Source organism: Hypomesus transpacificus, chromosome 5, assembly GCF_021917145.1.
Source record: "Hypomesus transpacificus isolate Combined female chromosome 5, fHypTra1, whole genome shotgun sequence".
NCBI lineage: Eukaryota > Metazoa > Chordata > Actinopteri > Osmeriformes > Osmeridae > Hypomesus > Hypomesus transpacificus.
The window spans coordinates 5,274,229-5,299,512 of NC_061064.1; the positions used below are offsets into that span (position 1 = coordinate 5,274,229).

Sequence of the window (25,284 nt, forward strand, 5' to 3'; positions counted from 1 at the left end):
ATTTTTCGTCTTTGCATCACTGTCGTTCCTCAATTTTCTCAAAAAGGGGTTGTTTGGCTTAATCTGCCAGACGACAGGCCATATTGCTCCATGTCGAACGAGGCTGCTGGGGATCTGCTCTACATCAGGGGCCTTCAGAGGAAGCGCTAAAGGTGCAGCTTCTAACTGGGTTCTACACGGCCGGAGTGGGACGCTACAACCTTGTGGGCTGCAGCTCATAAGGGTTGCGGTCATGTGGAGAGTTATGGCTCGGGGTTTGCGGTTGTGGGGGAAGTGGAGGGGGGGGGGGGGGGGTTAGTACTTGCTGTAGGGGGAAAATGACTTCTGCTAAGGTATGCAGTCACTTAAAAATTTCGTGATTTGTTTTGTCTCCCTAGAGAATGTAACCGAAATCCAGCTAGCTGGGGGAGTTTGGCAAATCCAGTGGCCTCTTTCATAGCATTGGATACAAGCTTCCATAGAAACCTCGGGATATTACTGTAGGTGGCATGAGCCCCATTGGAAAATAAATCATCGCTGTACCTACACAACTGGTGAGTTTAGGATTTCCCAAACAGAGAAACAAATAATCTCCTCAAGAACCAATCACCTTCTCCCCCATGTTATCCTGCCCGATGAAGCGATAGCTACTGGTGATAGTCCTTGGCAACTTCAGAGAAAAGTCACTTTGACAGCTTTATCTCTTTAGGTGATTGTGACCGAGGAATCTGATATGGTCACTTCCCCCTAGGTTGACCGAGTTATCTCCCCAGGCTTTCACGCATGTCTGCCCTCATCCCAGCTCCCCAGTCTGGGCCTTGGCCCTGCCCATCAGGCTCCATGTCAGCCTCTGGATCAGAGGAGAGGCTGGGAGAGGTGGGGAGGCCCTGGCCCCCTATGCCCACACTAGGGCACACCAGCACTGGGCACACCTCCAGACAACACACTCACCCCTGTGAACCATAACAACTTTCCTTTTCTTCACCAGGAGGGCTGGCAGCTACATGACAGCTAAGGCTTCCTGGATAGGACTCTCTGACAGGATTGTGACGTGCTAAACCCTTGATGTGAGAATGATTAACATAAAAAAAGTGACATTCCTTTGACCCTACAGCATTGGCTAGTGTTAGTGTGACTGGTAAAGTCTTATTTTCAACAATGTTTGAAACGTTAAACCCAATGTTTCTCCAATAAACAGATTGTGGAGGTCTTGTTAGCGAGGATTCTTGCAGATGTTGGAATGAACATTTTGATGGATTTGCGAGTTCAGTAAATCAGTGAACGTTGAAATAAACACAAATTACCTTGACTCTGAGCTTTGAGTCAGTATGTACTAACTCCATCCAGTGGGGGGGGGACTGCCCCTACCCTGAATCGCTGTCCATGCCGCCCACCACTACAGCGTGTTTATGTATTTATTTACTCCGCTGACGAACTTTAAATAAATATTTACGACGGTCTGTGTGCAGCCCTACAGCCTTGCAATCAGGTCCGAACAACAGGGAAGAGCAGATGTGTCATCTGGCTCGCAGAGATAAGCCGGAAAAAGAAGTAGGGTTCGAGGAAGAGATGAAACATCACGTCCTCCGTCCCCTCTGGATCTCCCCCGCGACCGTGTCTGAACAGGGCCCGTCTGGAGGGCGTCAGCGCCCTACATAGAGCGGGTGATGGCGGAGGTGTTTGTGTACTGTAGGATTAGATAGCTGGGGTCTGGGTAGGACTCCTCTGGCACTCCGCCACGTTCTTTCTTTTCTGCGTTTGCATGAATTCACCCGCCCACCTCCTATCGCTCCGCCGTTTTGTTTTTTTGCTTTTTTGTTTTGAGAGGCCGATTTGGCACATTTTGTGGCTCTTTTGTGATGGAAAGAAAACGAGGATACGGGCTGAAGTGATGTTGTTTCAATGAAAACAGTTAAGGGAGGGAGACAAAAAAAATGGAAAAAACTGTTTTCTTTTGTAGTGTGATACGACGGGATTTCTTTTCTGAAACGCTTTTCTATCAGGTGACAAGAGATTAGGGGCCTTGTTGACGTTCCTCGTCCCCATCTACACCTCCACTTCCTGCCGTTTGGAGATACGGGTCCGACAGGGGGACCAAAAAAAAAACTACTTCCCAATCAGGCCTCCTCTCTGTCAGTCAGTGTAGGACAGCTACATTAGTCTCCCACGCCTCCACGCGGCTCCTGGAGATTTACGCTTGTTATTCGCCGTGGAAACCTCGGGGTGGTGAGAATGCCGACAAATTTATGACTTGCTCGAGCGATCGGATCCAATAGCAATAGCTATTCACACCATGACCACATTTTTGCAACTAGCAGGAGCTGAAAATACCCTGCGTTGCCAAAATCAGCCAGGTCAAAACAACAGCAGTGGGCAGACCCAAACCAAACAAACACCTTGCACTCTGCTGCATACCTGTGCTTCACTGGCGAGGAATGTCAACACTTTTCAACCCCCTTTTCACTGTTCACCTCCAATTTCACCATTGCCTCCATCTGCACATGGACAGATCAGATTGTACCTCCCTGGAAAAATCTTTTTTGGCGGACCTGAACACGCACCGACTCTGAGGAGATGGTTTAGTGGAGCTGAGAGCCAGAGACGTTTACACGACCACTCTGGGAGAGAAGCAGAGAAGCGAGACATTGAAGACAAGCTGCTCCGGTCATGTGATGAGGGGCCTGTCACCCCGTAGATGATTACAGATGTTACCTCCCCTGTCACAAGGACCACCTCCTCACCTCGCACTCAACCCCTAACTGACCTGTCACGTCGCTAAAACCGACAAGAGTGAAACAATAAAAAAGCTCAATCTAGCAGCAAAAAAACTGCACTTTCTAAACATCGCAGCGTACAACAATTACAAGAATCCGGAAACCACAGCCTGACGTCTTGGTTTAAAGGAGGAACATTGTGACAGACGACGTAGTAAGGAACAAGCGAGCCAAGGAGCGGGGTATGGCCTAGTCCTATTTAGGATGCCATTTAGGAAGGACGCACGCCCTCCATCAGCGCTCGGAGATCAGGGCAGACAGCGGGGGTGGCTCGCCGCTCACCAGCGGCCCTCACAGAGACGGGGGCGGGCCGAGCCACAGTCTCTACTCAGCTGTGGGGAACAACAGGCCTTGAGTGGAGTCTGGGCCCTGCTGAGAAACAAATCAAACAGGCTGGCGTCCCAGCTACGCACTCCCATTCAAAGGGACGTGACCCCCCCCCCCCCCCAAAAAAAAAAAACAGGACATACTGGATCCATTCTGCTTCGTCTCGTTAGATGTAGTGTTTAGGACATGCGGGAAAGGCTTTCTCTAACTGCTTCTCGGCTTAGTGGGGAATTAAAGGCTTAGAACCAAAAAGAAGCATGGAACAAAGGTCCACAGATGTTTCGATGCTGCCTCGGAATACTGCAGAGGTGCTTGAGAACAAGAACAGAATATCCACATTCATACAGGCCTGGCAATTTAGGGCTTAAGGACCCGACTGTACTCTGGAGTCTGGGCTGTGGCTGGTCCAGGGGCTGGTCTCCGGGCCGGCCTACGCCCGTCGTTTAAACAGATCTTCCAGCCACATCCTGTGGCTGAGGGCCGCGGCGTTGCGCTCTGCCGCCAGGCGACCTTGCGTCCCACAGGAAGGGCTTATCGCCTCAGTCTCCACAGACGCGGGGCAGAGCCCTCTCTGACCCGGCAACGCAGCCCACCGCTTCTGTCCACACGCCCGGACGTGAGCGAGCGTAAGTGGCACGTCAGGCGAACAAGATCAAGACAACATGTGGCTCTGACAGGGGAGGGGGGGCAGGGGGGGCGGGGGGGAGCAAGGGCCGGGGCAGGGGTTGCGGTACAATCATTTTAACAAAGTTAGGAAAGACTTCTGAACTCGTTCACTCGACTGCATGTGCAAAGACAGATGTGTATCGGAGGGGCACTATTAGAATCGTTTCTGCCTCTGTCAGCCAATGTACACACGGCCTGTGTTGACATTGAATCCATTACTCAAAGTCCAAAAGGGAATATGATTTACTTATGCTCTTAAAGACCGTGAATGAGGTTCCTGGAGCTACTTGAGTGCATCCATTTCCAGGGCACTTGAGACCAATGTTCAACAACACCTTATAGTGCCGCAACCACCCAAATTAGGCCTCCGACCAAGACAAACTCGAAGGAAACTAGACAGACCTTCAACCGCACCGGTGGACACTGTCCCTCTCCGCGACCGTCATCCAACCTTAGCTCCAGCTGATCCAATCAGGTCTTCCCCTTTTCCCCTGATTGCAGGTCTCCACTGGTAGAGAGGCTATCACCTGCAGTCAGCACAGATCTGGGACCAGATGACCTGAGCCTTAGTATGACGCTGACCATACCGTTGGAATACCTACATCTCGAAACCAGATTTCCAAAGGTTAAGACACGTGTACACAGATCCATGTCACAGCTGTGTCATGCTGGCTAACCATCGCTGGCGTTGCTCCACCCGGGTTCTCTGCCGCCTCGTGGGACGGCAGTGTCTCCCCGCCAGGGTGTGAATCTTCAGCCAAGACCCAGAGGAGGCCATGCTGATTGATGGAAAAACGTTCTCTGCTCCGTTTCTGCATCTAGGCTCGAAATCTCCATTCCTTTTTCACACGCGTAGCTCAAGGAGACGTCTTATTCTTGCCCCGATAGCAGACCCGTCGACCTGGCCAATCAAGAACCTGAAGAGGAGAGGGTGAACCCGGGCATTTCTGTCGAAGTCTAAGTGTCCACTCACAGACAGTCAAGAGAGAGCACAAGAGAGAGAGAGAGAGAGAGAGAGAGAGAGAGAGAGAGAGAGAGAGAGAGAGAGAGAGAGAGAGAGAGAGAGAGAGAGAGAGCGAGAGAGAGCGAGAGAGAGAGCGAGAAGGATAGGGTATATAAGGGAAAGAGAGAGCCTAAGACAGTGGGAGAGAGATAGAAAGCAGAAGAGGGCGCACGAGAGAGAGAGCGGCAACTGAGATTTCCCTGTGTGACCCCATCTCACAGCCCTGGTGCTGCTCAGGGCCCGTATCGGACACAGATCCAGAACAAGTCTGGAATTCATTTAAAATTCAACACAGTACATCACTCCAATGTTCCAATTACACTGACAAATTACTGTATATTTCCAACAAAATGTTTGCGGGGGTGAAAAAAATCCCAAAAAGAATGCATACTGTATAAAGTGTTCTTGGCCATTTCCTCCAGCCCAAAAAAATACAGTTAAGGTGCACAGCTAATCCAGTGCTGAGTGTATCATTATCAGCTAGGAAAGCACAATCCAAGAATCCAGACAATGTCATGTTTCAACATGCAGACAGTGTAGTCAGAACTGAGGCCAGGTCACAGAGGTGAAACATTCTATAGAATCCTTTACCATGAGGGGTGGAGGTGGAGGGGGACCCTAACGGGAGTGTGCATCTGATGAATCACTCTGAGGCACTGGCCCACAAGACATGAGCACACCGTGGCCTGAAGCCAAGATACTATCCAGAGACCGGGGGGGGGGGGGGGGGGGGGGGGGGGGGGGGAAGAGAGAGAGAGGCAGACAGAGAAGGTCAGCAAGGCAAGGGGAAGAGACAGAGAAAGGAGTTAGGAGGAGACAGAATCCTAGGGCCTAGGCCATAACAGGGGCCAAACATCCCCCCACCACCAACCCACCACTCCAGCCCCCCCATCCCTTCCAGCCCTCCGTCCCCTCCACCCCTCATCCCCTCCAGTCCCCCGTCCCCTCCACCCGTCATCCCCTCCAGTCCTCCCTAGGCAGCCTCAGGGAAGCTGAGGATCAATGGAGCTGCCTGGAATTCCAGCGAGCCCCACAGGGGACCAGAGGGAGGAGGAACCATGTAAGGAACAACAGCAGCAGCAGCAGGCCCCATAAAGCTGGATGATTCAACCTGGGACGTCCCTTGGCGGGATGTAGAGGGGCCATCTTCTGCTCGCGTACAAACTGACAAAACACAAGAGGCCTTCCAGCCCAGGGAGGGCTGCGGGGGCAGCTGCAGACGCACCAAGAGAGGAAGGCTGACGGTGGAGGAAGGTGGTTTTAAATACCTTCTATATAGCACTGAGAGGAAAGGCTATGGGACTTGGCAGTGTTTGTTGTCCCAACAGTGCAAAACGTTTATTTGTTGACGTTTTTTTTTGTTAAAAGTTGTAATTGTGGAGGAAGGGTGGATGTTAATCATGGGTTCCCTAGGGGAAGCCCTGCCGGTGCTATAGATAGGGTTTACGGCTCACTACTCTCAAATATAGAGCAACAGCGCTGTATTATGTCAACAAGAGTCTTAATTGAAACTCTCCCCCAGAAGACTTCTAATATGGAAGCAAATCGTGACCAAAATTCAAATGAAAATGCATTTCCAGAAATGCATTTTCATTTTAAGAATGTGGCTGCATTATTTGACTCATAAATCAAATTAGTATTCAATCATCCTATTTGCATTTTCATTTTCTTCTTTAAGACTGCTCATTCTTTCCCTTAATTAAAATGAAAACGAAAAAGACATTTGAAATTTAATTTTCAAAATATGCCCCAGCAAATAGATACCAAAATTCAATTTGAAATGTAAAATTTGAAAATGAAAATGCATTTCCAGAAATGCATTTTCATTTTAAGAACGTGGCTGCAAAATCGTGACCACAATTCAAATTCAAATGCATTTCCAGAAATGCATTTTCATTTTAAGAACGTGGCTGCAAAATCGTGACCACAATTCAAATTCAAATGTATTTCCAGAAATGCATTTTCATTTTAAGAATGTGGCTGCATTATTTGACTCATAAATCAAATTGGTACTGATTAGTACTGAGCGGACATTGCATTTTCATTTTCATGTTCTGCCCGCTAAGAACTGCCCATAATTCGAAAACGAAAATGCATTCTGAGCGGCGCAGTAGAGTGACGTCAGTAGCCGCTCTTCTTCAGCTCCCTGCTGACCGAGCTACCCATCTTGTTCGGTAGGGGGCGGTGTGCACATACGCATTGCATTACATGACAAATGTGCCGGGAAATTGATCAGACACTGATAGAATTAGCTGAGCTGGTAGAAACTAATAATATATCTGAGTCTGATGCCCGTGACCGAGTAGAACAAGTCACAGAGAGCTTGGCTGCATACTCTGCCGTCACAGACGTACACATTAATGAGGTTGCCATAGTAAACCTCTCTTCAGTCCTGGAACGGCTGGATGCTGTGGAGCCTCAAATGGGACGGGGACGACCAACCATCCACATCCCGTTCGAGTCCATCGAAAACTATTTATTAAATGGTCTACTTTTTCCTGTGAAAGCAAGCTGTTTCACCTTTGGCCTGGTTCAGACAAAATCTGAATTTCCGCAATCTGAATTTGAATTTCCGCAATCTGAATTTCAAGAATCTGAATTCCTGCAATCTGAATTTTAGAATGTTTTATTTTTGGATCAAAATAATTCAGTTGTATTAAATTTGGCATACAAATAATTCAGATATTATATATTCAACAACAATATATTTCAGTTTTATGAAATTCGACACACAAATATTTCAGATCTTTCATATTCAAATTCAGATACTTTTGTCAGCTTTCTAGCTCCATAAATCCGTTGCTTTGGATCCTCCGACGGATGGTCTGGTGGCCGACAACAGGTCCGCTATGTCCTTTATTTTTAAACCATTTAATAAATAGTTTTCGATGGACTCGAACGGGATGTGGATGGTTGGTCGTCCCCGTCCCATTTGAGGCTCCACAGCATCCAGCCGTTCCAGGACTGAAGAGAGGTTTACTATGGCAACCTCATTAATGTGTACGTCTGTGACGGCAGAGTATGCAGCCAAGCTCTCTGTGACTTGTTCTACTCGGTCACGGGCATCAGACTCAGATATATTATTAGTTTCTACCAGCTCAGCTAATTCTATCAGTGTCTGATCAATTTCCCGGCACATTTGCCATGTAATGCAATGCGTATGTGCACACCGCCCCCTACCGAACAAGATGGGTAGCTCGGTCAGCAGGGAGCTGAAGAAGAGCGGCTACTGACGTCACTCAACTGCGCCGCTCAGAATGCATTTTCGTTTTCGAATTATGGGCAGTTCTTTGCGGGCAGAACATGAAAATGAAAATGCAATGTCCGCTCAGTACTAATCAGTACTAATTTGATTTATGAGTCAAATAATGCAGCCACATTCTTAAAATGAAAATGCATTTCTGGAAATACATTTGAATTTGAATTGTGGTCACGATTTTGCAGCCACGTTCTTAAAATGAAAATGCATTTCTGAAAATGCATTTGAATTTGAATTGTGGTCACGATTTTGCAGCCACGTTCTTGAAAATGAAAATGCATTTCTGGAAATGCATTTGAATTTGAATTGTGGTCACGATTTTGCAGCCACGTTCTTAAAATGAAAATGCATTTCTGGAAATGCATTTTCATTTTCAAATTTTACATTTCAAATTGAATTTTGGTATCTATTTGCTGGGGCATATTTTGAAAATTAAATTTCAAATGTCTTTTTCGTTTTCATTTTAATTAAGGGAAAGAATGAGCAGTCTTAAAGAAGAAAATGAAAATGCAAATAGGATGATTGAATACTAATTTGATTTATGAGTCAAATAATGCAGCCACATTCTTAAAATGAAAATGCATTTCTGGAAATGCATTTTCATTTGAATTTTGGTCACGATTTGCTTCCATATTCTAATGCGAAAAGTACGTCCAATGCGAATGTCTGCCACCCCCTTGTGGTATATAATAGTAGGACAGGCCATTAATCTTTAATATCATCAGTGCAGGTAATTCTAATGGAATTCTCCATCTGTGGATTACACCGCTGGCCAGTGATGACAGGGTGCCTTGATTTTACTAACTTGATTAGAGCTTTCCATATGTATGTGCTTTCACGTCCAAGTTAAACACTACAGACCGTATTGTTGGCAGCTCAATATAACTTCAGAGCAAAAACAAACTCATGGTAGAGCTGCAGTCGTATTATTAGCTGTTTAACAGTGCCATCTACTGGACAAGACCATTTATTTTAAAATGTATTTGGCATAATGCTGAGGAAAGCCCTGAGGGTGTGTGTGTGTCTGCGTGTGTGTTTGCTTGTGTGCCTGTGTGTGTGTGTGTGTGCCTGTGTGTGTGTGTGTGTGTGTGCAGTCTCACCTGAGAAGAGAGAACACACTGTAGGAGTTTCTGACAGAACTCTGGTCCACCTGAAGCAAACTATTCTTCTTCCTTTCAGAGTTGTCCTGTGAACAAGGACATTTTACAACAGGAAGGAGAGAGACAGAGAGAGTACAGCCAAGGTCACTGAATTATACTTTGCTATTTTGCTTCGCAGACTATTCCAGGACACTGACAAAAGGCAGTACCTTCTGATCAAAGTCAGCTGCATAGTAACCATCGTTCAATCCAAAAATAATCTCATTTGGGTTCCTGGAGCGGATCTGTGAGAAGACAAAGAGGAGGTGTGTCACTGGGAACGTCAGAACAGGGCCCTGTGACAGCGATGAGGCGGCAGCGCGCGGCGTGTCTGACCTGCTGGCCTGCGTATCGGAGGCCGTCCAGGTTGACCTTCCACTCGATGAGGAGCTGGTACTGCTGCTCTCGCCCGCCCCAGATCCTCACCACGAAGCTGGACACGGACGTGTCCAGCAGGTCCGGCAGCATGCCAAAGTCTAAACTCCGCCATGTTGGATTCTGCCGGGGAGGGGGGGGAGGGGGGGGGGAGGAAAACAGACAAGAAATAAAAATCGCATTTCATCAACATGCAGGGACACTGGGATTGGAAACTTCTTCTGACAGTTGGCCCCCAAAACTTGAACTGAATTGAGGCGCTCCGGCACAATAGCAAGCTGTCAGTGAGGGGGCCTGGGGATGGGGGGAGCCGAGGTCGACCAGGCTGCGATGCTGTCATTTAACAACCGCCACGTGACGTCACAGCAAATGTGGACACATTCAACCTTAATATCCACAAGGCCCTTTCCGGGACCCTTGGGTAACACCAAGCACTCCAGTTTCATAGACTGAACTCCCTTAACTCCATAAAATGTTGGAATTTGAAGGTCCATCTGTCGGAGAGCACAACAAAAGTTCCCATCATTTAAAGCCTCCAGTGGTTTCCTGTTAAAAGGAATACTGAACTGATAATCTCTTGTTTTTTGGATGGAGCCAGACGCACAGCAAAAACCTTTGCGGACAAAGCGTGCGTGTGCATATGTCTGTGTTTGGCAGAAGGAGAGCACAACTTCTCATAACAAAACAGGAAGAACAATCGACAATAGGGAAACCGACAGAACACTCGATAGCAAAGGTCACCGGTGAGGAATGCTGACGTTGTCAGCGTTATCATATTCACACACGCTTTCTGGGCGGCGGAGGGGGGGGGGGGGGTGTTCATCTGCAGTGCATTAGCGCCTGCTGCCCCGGGGGCAGACACAGGAAAGGTAGGCAGGGAAGGAAAACGCCAAGGCCAGCTCCTCAGTCTGGGTTTGGCCTGATAGCATTGCTCTGTTGTACTTGGCTCTATTCAGACAGAAGGGAGCAGCACGCTGCCGTTGGTGCACGTGGCCTGGGCAGGGAGAGGGTGGGCTAGTACTGTACTAGAACTATACTGGAGCCAAGTCTCCTCCAGGCAAGCAAGACTGGCTCATGACCCACCTGGTGACACTACAAGCTACGAGAGCGAGGAAGCAGCCCGATGCTACAGCCATGTTAGCTGAGGGGAGCATTCCTCAGCACTGACAGAGAGACAACTTCCTGTCTGTTCTGCTGTTGCTGCAGCTTTTAGTCAGACAAGAGACAGGAGGTCCAACCGAAGCTTTATGTGAAGGCACGGCGTGTCCTAAGTGCTCCTGGGTTCCTAGTGGCTTTAAATATTCATGCTCGGGTACACAACTGGGAATCGAGCAGGGAGGATACAGAGCGTGTGTGTGAACAGTTGACACGTCCAGAGCCATTGTTAAGAGATTAGAGGAACGTGGGAGGCAGCTCGCCTCGATGCGTGTGGACGACCGGCGGCTAGCGCAGCTGGCAGGAATCACAGGCTTTTTACACCTCAGTGGAGAATGTGACGCACTGTTAACACAGTAACTGTCTGAGTGACTGGGTCTGCAAAGTCACCAGGGGAAGTGTTGGTGGGAAAACCAGGGGTCGTCACGGGGTCGCGTCATCCGAGGTCCACCGAGAGACCCTGATGTCTCCCTGATCCATGAAGGACTTTGGCTCATCAATTTTGGAATTGATTAACTGATTACACAAAGTCAGATGAATGCCCTGTATGCAGAACAGAACACTGTCAGATTGTGACACTCACCAGTGAATCCCGGATGACTTCACTCTTGTAAAAGCCTGCAGAGACAGGACAATGGAAACATCAGAGAAGTGAAACGGCCCAATGCAGGCCAATTATTTTGTGGAAAACATTTACAAGCTCAAAATGAAAGATGTCTTGGGTCATCAAACTACTGTACAATAACCCCCCCCCCCCCCCCCAAGATTGGGTTTGGCTTGAACTTACTAAAACCAAAAATGAGAGAGATGCTTGTCTGATGGAGCATAGAGAGCAGTGGGCTTCAGCCCTAACCCCCCTCTCTCCCCCCCCTCTCTCCCCTCCCCCTCTCTCCCCTCCCCCTCTCTCTCCCCTCCCTCCTCCCCCCCTCCCTCCTCCCCCCCCCCCCCCCCCCCCCCCCCTCAAGCCAAGCAGCTTTGCTTCTCATGACAGTGTAGAAAGGTGCTTCCACCTCCTTTATGCCTCTGCTGAAAGGGCTCTCCTCTTCCTGCTCCGGATATTATGACAAAAACACATCACAGCTGGATCAGAGGCCAATAACCAGGACCGGCATGTGGTCTACCCTCAAAACGTACAACCTAACAACCAGAACCAACATCCAATACTACTAAATCACTCCAGACGTGAATGCATGTCAGGAGAAGTGATTGAGATGACATTGCTGAGTTGAGTCTTCAGATTTAAGTGAGAGGGGGGCTGTTGATGGTGCTAAAAAGGAGTGACCTGGATGGTCGAGGGGAAGAATAGAGGAAGTGAATGTGCACCTCTGGATATGCGGTCCTCCAGAGAGAGATGGAGGGTGAAGTACGTGTCCAGCAGAGGAGAACCATTCCTGTTCACGATGTTTCGAGCAGCGATGCTTCGGAGATGACGTAACCGCCTCTGTGATGGAGGGAAAGAGAGAGAGAGAGAGAGAGAGAGAGAGAGAGAGAGAGAGAGAGAGAGAGAGAGAGAGAGAGAGAGAGAGAGAGAGAGGAAGTTAAACTGGAGAGGAACAGAAATAGAGTGCAGGGCTATGGACTGTAGGGGTGGGGGGGAGGCCGGTGCTCAGTGCCACAGTCGTTAAGGTCATACTGTCGGAAAAAAGAACAGCGTTACAACTATAACAAATGAGCCCACAGTCACATGCTAGCCATCTACTCCACATTTCCTAGTTCCTTGAGCATCTTTTGAGCAGTGAGACAAGCCATACTGTACCATCTGAGCAGTGAGACAAGCCATACTGTACCATTGGAGCAGTGAGACAAGCCATACTGTACCATCTGAGCAGTGAGACAAGTAGTCTTTGTAGCCTACAGTACACCTCAGACCAGCGAGGACTTTTCTATGAAACACGCTCCAATCCTCCGAAAGAACATGACATCACCGTTGTTGGATGTTAGTCAAAGGTCCGCCCTACAAACAACTTGACCAAGTAGTCCCTCCTGCCTGATAAAGAGCCTGGTGGAGGAGGGAAAGGCTGCATCAACCCTACTCCATCTGACCCTCTTCCTGGAGAACAGGCGACTTGGGACGAGTCTGTGACAGTCAAACAATGGTTCCAAGACAGCCTAGCGCCTCAGCCGGGGTGGGGGTGAAGGGGGGAGACATGAGACCCGTGAAAAGAGCAGGGCCATTCACCAGGGATCCCCCACCCCCACCCCTCCCCTCTGGCCCAGCAGAGTCATAGCAGGAAGTCCAGAACGTCTACAGAGTGGATGAGCCAGGCAGGCAGGCGGGCAGGCATGCAGGCCCTCACCTGATCTAGCCCACATTCTCCAGCTCCAGCAGCAGACTGAGCAGCCACCGCCCCAGGCATATTAGGGCTATATCTAAGTCATGGGTTATAGGCCCGATGAGATTAAGAGCCGTGGAAACAAAAAGTTGATTTGTTCAACCAGGGGGCTTCCCCGGCCCCCCGCCCCCCCTTCTAAAATGTAATTTCTGAAAAGAGCTAATTTGGACCATGGCTGCTTAGAAGAGGGATTGGGAGGGGGGGTCCAGAGAGAGACCTTTAGACAGAGGGAGACAGTGTGAGAAAGAGGGTGAGAGAAAGTGGGAGGCGAGAGCCTTGTACCAGCAGTGCTAGTGGTCACCATTAGAGTAATGTAACATGTTAGAATGGTTTTTTTTTATGCTCCTAGTAATCCTTCTCATGTTCTGTTCCAATAGACTTTTCGTTTGTTCAGAGGTCACATGGGGTCACATGATCCCCTTACGTGGTAATCTATGACCTAGTGGTCTCATTCACTTTTCAGCCAACTCAACCTTAGCATCGGATACTATCCCATTCTCTGCAACTGTACAGCCCTTAGAATGTTAAAGACACCTTGTAAAAGCACCCGTATGATACCTCTAAATTGCTCAGATCGGGCTAGTGAGTTGGTATCAGTAAATGTGTGTGAGAACAAATATATAAAAAAAGAATGAATGAATGAAATAAGAGTGGATACTGTATGCTACAGTTGCAATGGAAATCAAATTCAAAGGAAGGTAAACAGCAATATATTAGCAGTAGGAGCTTTAAGGAATGAATGCCTGGCTTTCTACCGGTATCTATTATGCATAAAGCATAGTTCCATTTGTGAGTCCGGTTTTAACGTTGGGTTAGTTTTGGTAGTAAAAATGGTGGTGGTCACTATGCTAGCTGTTAGAAAGGTGTACTTAAAAAGACAGCCCGGGCCTTCTGTGTTTGTTAGCTTATTACATCGACCCCGTGACAGTCTTGCGTTTATTCTGGTGCTCGTTGACCTGGAAGAAAGCTTCTGTATGTCTATCTACTGTATGAGAAATGTCATCCTTTCGTTGCTAAAAATGCGATAGCAATATCTGCAAGTTAGCTACTAAATTACGTGGCTATACTGAAACATAGTGATGGAAATTAGTGATGAAGAGAATGTTTTTTGTTCTTTGCTTAAAGTTAAGTTAGCTAGCTGACTTCCAAGGCTTAGAGTTAGTCAGCTAACAGTGCTAGTATAACACTAGCCATTTCAGCTAACCGTGCCATAACTCTAGCTTGGTGAGTTAGCTAGTCATGCAATGTAGGCCTGCAATATTCACTTCACTGTAGCATTGTAGTAAAGACAGCACTAATATTAGTTTTTCTATTAACGTGCGTACTGCAAATACTCAAATAATATGTTTGAATGCACGTCCTTACCTGTTGAGAGGTGAGTTCTACGTGCAAAGCTCGTGAAGATGAAGATCCAGAGTTTGTGACAGAAGCAGCGGGGACAGCGAGATCCCGACCGGTGATGGAGTTCATCCTATTGGCACCCGGGGCGTTCGCTTCATTCAACAAAATATTCCATCATCAACATCCAGGAACCTACAGTTGTATATATGTATATGCACTCATTAATAGGGAAAGGTTTTCCGACGAAATATACCACTAAACACTCCAGTTAACTAGTTGCTGTCAGACAGCTTGCGACATAAACAAAGTATGGAGAGGAAATCCGCCTTTTTCATAGACGGACCCCGGAAGATTTCTGATTGGGCAACAGTGGTTGCCAGTGTAATATAGGCGTTACCTTTAAGTCAATGACAACGTCTCCATTTGTCCAAGTTAATGCCAATCATTTGAAAAGGGTCGGTTGTTCTTGAGGTGCTCCAATTGAACATGGATAAATTACCTAAATTGTGTGATAGCGTTACCTGCTGGTAACGTTGCAAAACATATTGTGAATCAAATCACATTTTGTGAAATATACATTTAATTTGCTTAATTAATTTGATGTACATTAAAAGTTGTGTGGCTGGTTGTGTTAAGTGACTCATTCAGAATATTTGTTTTAATTTGTATTTGAAATGCACCAAAAACAGAAACGTTTCTTTAGTCAACTTTGACACAGGACCATCTTCAGCCATCTCCCTTGAACAGTCTCTGTCTCTGTATGGTAGACAATTAATTAGAGGTAAAATTACTCAAGGGGCAGCACTGTATTAACAGCAATCCCTAATCTCAAACGTAAAGTAGCTTGTTGTAGGCTCAGTCAGGGGCTCTAAACCAATGACATTGTAATAGGCGAGGTGTGCATATTCTGCAGTGACTGTGTTGGTCACATACAGGAATCCAATGGGATTTGACTGTTCACATTTTCTATATCAGTACTTAATAAATACGTAAATAGCTTTTTATCCACCTCATCTCTTGGATGATTGAGTATTGAGGATTAGTTTTACATTGAGGTTGTGAAAAATATATTGAGGAATTACCCAAACTCAGTCAGATGTAATTCTACGAATATGTGTAAAAAAGGAAAACAATTAACTATGTACATGTTTTATTCGCAAAATATACAAAACATTGAATTTAAATAGGCAGATTGTGATGAACCATTCACAACATAAAAGCTGTGCTGTGTTTATTACTACATGTATTGCACATTAATCAGACTGAGCTTTACAATGGTTTTTGCAAGTCACAAAGGTGAAGCCAAATAAAACAGCTTATCAGAGGATACTGCCATTCGTTTGTGCCATCATTTTATTTTCATGACAGTGGTAGATAGACTTTGTTTGGTATGACATACCAATGCTAGTTACCTCTGATGATATTTATAACTTTCTTTTAAGGCAAGACAAAGACCTGACATCTTTACACATTTGCCAAAAACAAATGTCTTCACATACAGCACATTATTTCTTATCCCTTGCTTTTCATCATTTTCTCATTCATCAACAGTTCATCCTCAAAAAACAAACAGTACCCTGGGGTACAGACCTCAGGTCTTGCCTGATCATCCTAATCTTAACCTCCATAATATTTAGTCATCTCCTCTGGGTCTAATGTGTTGCTGAACCTCAAGGCACATGTCAATTCTGCAAGCCAGCCAATTCCTTTAGTGTCTGGAAAGTAATTTGGGTTAAATGACAACGTCACAGCACAAATATTGTATTTTGCATTGTCCTGCATTTCTTTTACCAAGAACATTCAAAAGAAGATTCTGGTTTATAAGGCATCTTAAGGGTGAATACCTCAGCGAGTCATCACATATACAAAAAGTGCATAGATCATTTCAATGGGAGGACAAAAGGTACACATTTCCATAATAAGGTGAGGCACACTTTCCTTCTTGCACAAAACACAATTAATACTTAATGGCACCAATCAAATATATACACGTGTTCCCCAACATATGCAAAGCCTTATTTGATTGAACAGAATTCCTTCGTTTTCATGTTCCAACAGAATATACGTGGGTGAGGGATGGGGCTGGAGGTCAATGACCAACAGATCTTTGGCTAAATCAACCAGTATTGACCCAGTAGTGAACCAATACCTTACAATTGCATTGTCTGTGCGTATAGCAAAGAGAATAGTAGGTTTGGACAATTCCATAAGAGGAGAATCCTTGCTACCTGTTCAATGCAGTTTCACCTTGTAGCGCCATCTAGAGGATGTTCTGCACCTGACCGTGGGAGATTTCTTTACATCCCGTTCTTTACTGTCATGAAAAATAACTATGGCCTTTAGGTTGATAGCACCTTGCCATAACCAACTTCAAAGACTTTAACACCACCTAATCCTGTCTTTAACAGAAGACAAAGACTCAAGCACAGGAGGCTGCTGAAAGTGTTTTTACAAAAACATTAGCGTGTACAAATTCAAGTTTAATAACGTGTCAGAGCCAGGAGGTGGTTCTGAAGCAGCTGTCACAGGTCACAGGTCAGAGGGTCCCAGAGAATCCCTCTCATTGGATGTGCAGCATGTCAGTCTCCTTCAGGCCAAAGCGGGTCTTATGCTTGTCAAAGAGGGTGCAGAGGGACCGGATGTACATGGCATGATACAGATCCACCATATCTTGGGTCGGCTCCTCAACCTTTGGCACTGTGACTGGCTCACCAACTGAAAAATAAATATATGCATGTGCGTGTTGGTGGTACATCAGAAGTCGAGAACCAGAACGTTAAACATTAATAAGTACTGGATATTGGCTGGTGTAAATATTGACTGTGGATGGCCCTGCTCACAAAGATGAACAGGAACAAGTCCTTGAACAACTTTCTGATACTGATTGTGAAATCACTACACTCATTGCACTCAAAGATGAACACAAATTCCAAATACATATAATTAACTAATACATCTAATAAGTAAAATACATATATGTAAGATTACTTAAATTCTGACAATGCATTATTAATGAAAGATATATTCTTATTATGATCCCCTCCACTAACTGAACCCCAAAGAAATAAGGAGCTTTTCTAACCGATGGTGATGATGGGCTTGCTGTAAGGCACAAAGCCCCAGCTGTCTGAGGAGAAGAGACCACAGCCATGGAACAGACAGGGGGCAAAGCCCAGCAGCTTCTGGAGTCTCCTCTGAGCCCACCTCCACCAGGTCCCCTCCTCGAAAATCACCTGCTTGTACACATCATTCTCTCCAAAGGAGTACACCGGCACCAGGTCGGCTCTGAAAGAATCAACAGGGCATCATTAGCCTCTTCATGTCACCCACAGATGAGTTAACTGCTGTATATTCCAGTCACTGTAGTTTACACTCACAGACATGAAACGGTGACACCTCCGTTAGAATACTGTGTAACGTTATGTATATGCCGTTACCCAACGTGTTATGAACAAGGGTCTACATAACTGCATTGTTACATTTACTTAACAAAAATCCAAGCTCCTTAGACAAGGTACAACCAGGGTATCTGTAATCCGTGACCAGACGATTTATTTCTGAAGTAAGTTTGTTTGGTTTAGCGTTGCCAATCCGACCTTCAGCGTTTGTGTGCTGCACAGGGAATTCCAATGTTAGCTCACAGATTTCGCTGTTCCTATCCAGTTTCTTGGCCTTTGTTGTGTTATTTGTGTGTTTATTTTAGCAACAATCCACCTGTACCAATCACCACGTGTAATCAGGATTTGCCAAAACTTTATGTTCACCATTCTTTTGCCCATTTGTGAGTCATGGATCTTTGTGATGTGAGTCAGCAGTTCAGTCTTTGTTGTCATACCCCCATGTTCTTGGATTAGCTCTGCTTTAGGAGGTGTGTGTGTGTTAATCTCACCCTTTCTGAAGGGCCAGTTTCACAAAGCCCTTTCGGTTCTTCAGCGTGACCGTGTTGAGGCCCGGCCGGCACTCCAGCGACTCAGCCGCTCCCCCGACTACGATGACCACTGCATTTCCAGTGCCATTCCGTGAGAGGAGGTAGTCGATGGAGTTTTTGTTCACTGGGCAGATGCCTGGGGTGGGAGGTTAAGATGATTTAACACAGTGTTCAAACAAACATACATTAAAGTATTCTGCCATTGGGAATGTGGCAGTTCAAAAAGCAATGATTGGCCACTGAATTTTGTACTTTCATAAGAATACTGAGAATTTCAAATTCAGCAAAAGCACTCTGTAATAGCGGACCAGCGAATATAGTCCGAGAGAGAGACGGGGAGCATGTTCGAGCTGAGCAACAGGACAAAGCTCAGTTCTCCAAGATAACAGTTGTGCTGTATCTGCGTTGGGCTATCAACAGTGCAGAGGACAGACGCCTCCACACAAGGCAGAAACCCTCAACCTGCTCACCTCCAGACATCAGATAGTCTCTCAGCACCGGCAAACGGAAGTTTCCGGCCAGAGTGGCCAGGGAGGGCTTTATGCCTGGGAACTTCTTGGAGAAACCGGTGGCCTCGGTCCCAAAGTTACAGAAGGCACCAAAACAGAAAATGCCGTGGGGATGGTAGCCAAATACGTAGTTACGGCTGGGCAGAAGGTCGTGGGTCTTTATGAGCTGAAAATTAAAAAGACAAAAGGGGGTTCGTGAATACTTTAGTTCAGTAAACAAACACAAAAAAAGGTAGAAGGCCCATGAGTTGAAGAAACTCAGTTTATAAAAACCATTCAGTTGATAATGCATTTTCAAGTCAATTCACAATCCACACAAGAACTGACAGACATTTGAAGGTGATGCATGTCTCGCAGCAAAGAGAAGAAGCAAGGATGTCAGCCTGGCAAGCTTCTGTAAGTGTCCAAGGACAGTAGCCATGCATTCTGGTGCAGTGTATTTAGCTGAAGCCTGAAGCTGATTTGACCTACTTATCTTCATGCCCAGGAACAGCAATAAAAGTAATTGCCAATAAACCATTCTGTTCAATTGTTTATCTTGTTAAAATAAAACTAAGTTGTTATATAAACGTTAATTTTAAGTAGTTATATTTCCGTTTTATGTCATGGTGACAGATGGTCAGTGAAGTGAGACCCCCAACACACAAAACATGCTTGGATCCAAACAGAGATATGTGCACAGGGTTCCCATACAGGTTAGTCAAACAGGGCTGTTGCATAAGCACATTAGCTGACAGGACCTCCACGAGATTTGCTGGAGGGCTGCTGCAGAGATGGCATGACAGATGTAAAGGGATCTACTATCTGGTGATGGCAAGTAAAGTTTTTAAAATTTTAACATTCAGGAAGACGCAAGGAGAGCTTGTCCATTGGTCAACAGAATCTGTAGCCACATGTACACCTCTAATCAAATAAACCGATCGCATTCACTGACATATATTGAACCATAAAGTATAAAATTATCTCATCATGACACCGAGACAGACAGCTGTAAAACAAAAAAAGCACAGAACAGAACAAAGTTCAAGTTCCAAAGACAGCAAGGACTTGCCCAGTGTTAATAATAATGACTCATTATTGATTATGTTGGCTTTTCACCTTTATTCTAAACAAATGTGGAACAAGGCTCCTTGTATTTGCTTGTCAAGTGTTTTCGACGGGCTAAACTCATTTTTTTGCTGTAATTGTGATATTACGGTAAATGAGTATGAAATCACAAACTTGGTAAGACCACAGAGGGTTAATATAGGCTACTTTATATTCTTTGGTATAAGGGGCCAACAAACAGTTGAGAAGGGAGAGAGAGAAAAGATTTAAAAAAGCAGCATCCTGGTAATCAAAAAATCCCAAAACTGATTTAGGAGTGTGCTCATAAATTTTTTTTTATCAACTCCTGTAAACTGCAGCAAAATGCATTTCAAATGTTTCATCAAGGTCATTGCTACAAATTCAGATAATGTCAATGGCCGTTTTTCCCACAGCATTGCAGGACTGACAAAACAATTAAAAAGGTTTCTTATACAAGTGGAAGTACTAAACTGAAATAAATCTTTATGGCGATTTCCTAAAAAGAAAAAGTGTTTAGGCAGGAGGGAGCAACTGAAGAGAGACTTCAAGTAAAATAAACAACTCATCAACTGCATTCTCTTATCAGGTAGACTGAAGTCTAACACTCAACCGACGTAATAATCAACAGGGAAAGGAACAGTCGAAAGCCAAATCGATGATACTGACTCCAATAACAGACATCTTATCGCCCAGCAAGCCTGTGCTACTAGGACTCAGCAGCATAATCAGTGTATTACTGATCGTTAACTTCTATCTGTGCAGCTAAAGGAGTACATTACATCATAGCTTTTTCCATAGGCTACACAACAAGTACACAGTTCTTTGAAAGATAACCATGTAAAATACAATAACAACCTTTTACATAATAGTACAACACTAATTCCCATACATTCAAGGGCAGAACAACACCTACCCTGATTGGAAAGTAGTCTCTGAAGTAAGTCCACATGGTCCAGTTCCTCACCCAAGAGGACCTCCTGCCACCTGGGGGGAAAGGAAAGAAAGGTACCTCAGACCATGGATCATCATGGATCATCAAAACCAAATAAGACCACCTCCTCCACCATGTTAGCTGTGGAACATATGGGGAGACCTACCTCGTTTTGGAGTGTTCCAGTCAAATATGAGCCAGGCGGTATACATGGCAGCGATGACCCAGCAGTCTGTACAGAACATGTACATGAGCAGTATTGTGCAGGCAACACCTGGAGAGAGGGAAGGGTGTCAGGGATGAACATCTCAGTGACTATGGCAGTAGGTGACTTATGTCACATAGAAAACACTACATTTGAGGCTGTCGACGACCTCCCCTTCGCTGGAAATGCTATTCTGAGAAAATAATGCCATACAAAGTGGCTGGGAAGCTTACAGGCTTGACCTGCTTATTAGAATTAGAGTATAGAAATAAACTTGTGTATTTTAACAGTTTGCAGAAGCCACAAAGACATTAAGGAGCATGCATACATTCTTTCTCACACACACACGCTCACCCAGGGCCAGGAAAGACAGGACCCACTGCAACACAGAGATGACTTGTAGATGTTTCTCCATCTTGGATCTGGAAGGCCAAGGAGCGGAGGGCAGGTCCTGCAGGGCTGAGAGAAGGCTGGTGCCGGTGCCTTCAGGAAGGAGATCAGGGGAGGTGGGGGACAAACAACCTCTTAGAAACATAACACACATTTTTCACATGGATTAAAAGCAGTCATGCCTTCGTGTTCAAACAGTCCGTGAGCACAGTAAGAAGATAACGAGTGTAGCGATTGGATTCCTGGATTATCTTTTTCAATTACACAGAAAACTGAGGCAGTTCCAAAGAAAACTAAACAGATGAGACTTTAGGAGGTTATTCTGTAACCAATGAGGACCTGGGTCACTCACCAGCATAGCCCGCTCACCAACTGATAAAAAAAAAAAAGAAAGCTACTTTTCCACTGCACAGCTAGATGTGTGCCGTTAATGTAATAGCAGAGATCAGGAGTGACTGAGGAGAACTAATGCTGTTCAGCCACACAATTCAGCCATCCCTGAGGAGAAGAGCCTCCCCACTGGATAACAGAGTCTAGTAATCCCATCTTTGAGGTCTGTAAATAACCCTCTGCCATATTGGCAAAGACTTTCACTCTACCAGTGCAGTCAGGCAGGGATATCATCCAGGACCAACACCTGCCTAAGGGTCCAGGTAACAGCCACTACAGCAGTGTTGCTGTCTACTCTCACACTCTGGTCCCTGGTACTCCCTGGTTCCTGAGGCCATCCAAACCAGACTGGTCTGCATTCTCCAGTACATTTGAATTTTAGCTATTTAGCAGACATTTCTATCGAAATGAAGCTACAGAGTGTCTACAAAACATATGTTTTGCTAAACAAACCCCTGCCAAAACGTGGAAAATCTTTCCTGTAAATGGCAATACCAAAATCATGCCTTAGTCCAAATGTCCATACACAATGTATACTCTTCTTAATTGGTGTCGGTAGTCTTGGTTTCTCAAAGAATTAAACAATTAGGATTCGATTATTTTCAGGTGGATCCAATTAACACAATATCTACGGGGCAGAATGACACATTCGTATACACAGTGCGATTTAACGATGGTTTAGTGCTTACCTTTAAGGACACCGGAGTAGGCAGCAAGTAAGGTCTTCATAACTGAGGCTCTCTTAAACACAGATGACAAAACTCAGAAATACTTGTTGCAATGAAGTTGTTTCACTCTACAGCCCCTCTGTCATGACTGCATTCGACTGCAATGAAGTGACGAGCCGAGGAGACATTTAACCAGTACGGGGAGGAGCCACCAACGAGTGCGCAACCAACGATGTTTACAGATGTCCAAACTGATGTGCTAACTGAAATGGTCTGCGGCGGGGGAAAACCGGCTGAGAACTGAAGTATTCTCTGGACTGCGGTGGGGTCGACCCTCCTGGGGTAGTGTATTTATCAGGTAGTGGACGGTCACGTGTAGCCTGTAACGGTCAATGTTCATGTTTTGACCATTCTAACCAACAAATAACATGAACACTGACCAAAGTAGGTTATGCCGTTTTATTTAATCCCAACTGTGTGTCCAATCAACAGAAACTGTCTCTCTAATACAGAGTTTTGTATAATAAACAGGCAGATTGAGGCATTAAAATTTCGACCAATGTGTGGTCAATCTGCATGTTGGCACTGGTTTAGCGGCATGCCCTTCCCTCCTCCTGTACGATGCCTCCTGCTCCCATGCCCAGCCTGGCACGCACAGTAACTAGCCTCAGTAAGCTTTTATCAAGGTCAATCATTGATATAAAACTGAGTGAAGATAATGAATAAACATGTCAAAACAGTCTTCAGACTTTATCCATGTGGCAATACCCTTTTTTGCAACTGTTGAAAAGGAGATTCCAATATGGATGTATCCAGAAAGACTGACAATTTTGATTCATATTTCAGTCAGTCTGCCCCCAACACATTACACAGCTATGTTTCATATGTTCTGTGCGGATCCAGAACCCAGGGTAAATAAAAGTGAGTGAAATTGAGGTAAAACATTTGACAAAAAGGTTTTGTGCCATTGCTCTGTGTTCCTCATCCCTGGGCATGTTGTTTCAAAATGTCTCCCTGCATGTCTGACTGTCTCATGCTTTTGATGCACTCTACCCTTTGCAATGAATGGAACTCCGAAAGGCTTGCAGGAACCTGCACAATATTGTTAAACAAAATTATTTTGATAAATTGTTTCAATTAATTATTAGGGGAAAAAAGAAATCCCACGCTCCCAGGCGCTAATTGGGGGTTGATTTACAGTAATTGCCATGGCTGTATTGTGTTGTTACCCCATAATGTTGTGGGTCCCTCAGATCTGCAAGCATTCACAAAAATGAATGCAACAGAAGGCTTCATTACTTAGCTCTTTAGCCAATACAAACACAGATGGGGGACTGGCCCATGTCTAGACGTATTGCAAATATCGAATGGGTTCAGATCAGAATCAAAATTTAATTTGGCTGATAACTAGCCATATCCTTGACTGGCTGATATCCTTGACTACAGAGCGTCACTTGTGAAACAGATTGTTTTTGGCTTGCCTTCCCCTCTGTACTGTCCAATATGGGACAGTTGATTAGAGGGTGTTTAAGCAGAAAATGGAGCACAAATCCACATTGATTAGAAGCTAAACTAAGCTTACTGAAACAGTTGTGTTATATTGATATACTTGTAGGAAGGCGGACAGGAGTATGTGCACTCTGTTTTCTTTCAACAAGCTAAATAAGGGACTCCTTTAAGATTAGATATCCCACAAGGAGATACCAGTGTGTGTAACATGAGTCTTTATTATCCTTATTCCTTAGTGAGTACTTTGCCCGTTCCTGAAAAAAGTGAATAATAACCCTACAGTAATGAGAGACAACGCTACCATCGAGGGGTTCCTGTATCAGAGCCACAGATAAAAGACACTGTTCAAAGCTCAAACCTGGTCATTAAACAGGGACATTCACATCTCCTCCCCTGTTTTTCGGATGTGTTTCTGTGATAAGGTCAGTCCGTCTCACAAACAACACACCAACCCTCACACCCTCGTCTTGATTTGTAACACCTGTGGTTTATTCTCTTATTGATGGTTCACTTTATAGAAACATTTATTGTGATATTATAGATTATACTGCTTGCTGTCCTTTCTCATAAAATGAGAATCAACAGCAATGTCATCAGGGTTCAGCTGTGTACAGAAATACGTCCCACAAGGGATGTATTTCACAATCCATAGCTCACTGGATAAATGTGTGTACCATGTAGGGCTGAGGCCTTACCATGGTGGCTTGGTTTAGAATCTGGCCTTGGTTCTTTGCTGCATTTGCAGTCACAGTTCACTTACAGTAAATACTATCCAATAAAGCATGACAAATTCCCCAAATATGTCTTTAAAATGTGTATTTGCCATTCCGCCTGCTCTTTCCATATTACCTGCATGCTTTACCTGTAATTAACAAGGTGGTCAGCCTTTGTCATCCCTGTCATACTCCCTGTCGCTCCCATACCAACATCCCATCACGTATTGTTGGCTGAAGATGTTGGAGCGGATGGCGAGGATTCATTTTCCCTCTCTCTTTTGTTCACACTTGTTTCTCTATCTCTCTTGGCCCTTTTACGTTCAATCATTTCTTAATCATTTCATTTGAACTTTCTATATTTCTCCTGTCTTTTCCCAACAAGGTCAAGCTGTGTTGAAACGGTCTGGATACTGTCCACGTGAATGTGAGACTGTGCCATTCTGCTGGTGTGGAAATATGCCACACAGTGTACCAGTGCTGAAAGAGCTAAAGTTCACAGACAGTTGTATCTGGCAAAGATAATATTACGTTGATAAATCAATTCTTAATTGGCAGGTGTGGGCATATAGTGAATGAGACATATAATCTCTTACTGGAAGCTATTAAAGCAAAATTACTT

At 45.2% G+C, this 25,284-nt stretch overlaps 2 protein-coding genes across 2 annotated transcripts in view; both read right to left on the bottom strand.

Moving 5' to 3' along the window:
• Nucleotides 1–14,680, bottom strand: part of uvrag (UV radiation resistance associated gene) — a 54,207-nt gene extending 39,527 nt beyond the window's left edge. Inside the window, exons 1-4 of the mRNA XM_047019968.1 lie at nucleotides 14,376–14,680; nucleotides 12,001–12,118; nucleotides 11,261–11,295; nucleotides 9,542–9,645 (exon numbers count right to left, since the gene is read on the bottom strand). Of these exons, the coding sequence (XP_046875924.1) occupies nucleotides 9,542–9,645; nucleotides 11,261–11,295; nucleotides 12,001–12,118; nucleotides 14,376–14,480 (362 nt within the window). The 5' untranslated portion in view covers nucleotides 14,481–14,680. The remainder of the gene's footprint in view (nucleotides 1–9,541; nucleotides 9,646–11,260; nucleotides 11,296–12,000; nucleotides 12,119–14,375) is intronic.
• Nucleotides 14,681–16,783: 2,103 nt separating this feature from the next.
• dgat2 (diacylglycerol O-acyltransferase 2) lies at nucleotides 16,784–22,766 on the bottom strand. Its single transcript, XM_047019969.1, has 8 exons — nucleotides 22,462–22,766; nucleotides 21,347–21,475; nucleotides 20,954–21,061; nucleotides 20,770–20,840; nucleotides 18,750–18,954; nucleotides 18,241–18,415; nucleotides 17,434–17,636; nucleotides 16,784–17,066 (listed from the first exon to the last, which is right to left on the bottom strand). The coding sequence occupies exons 1-8, from the start codon at nucleotides 22,499–22,501 to the stop codon at nucleotides 16,912–16,914; spliced, it is 1,086 nt and encodes a 361-aa protein (XP_046875925.1). The 5' UTR covers nucleotides 22,502–22,766; the 3' UTR covers nucleotides 16,784–16,911.
• Nucleotides 22,767–25,284: the final 2,518 nt, after the last annotated feature.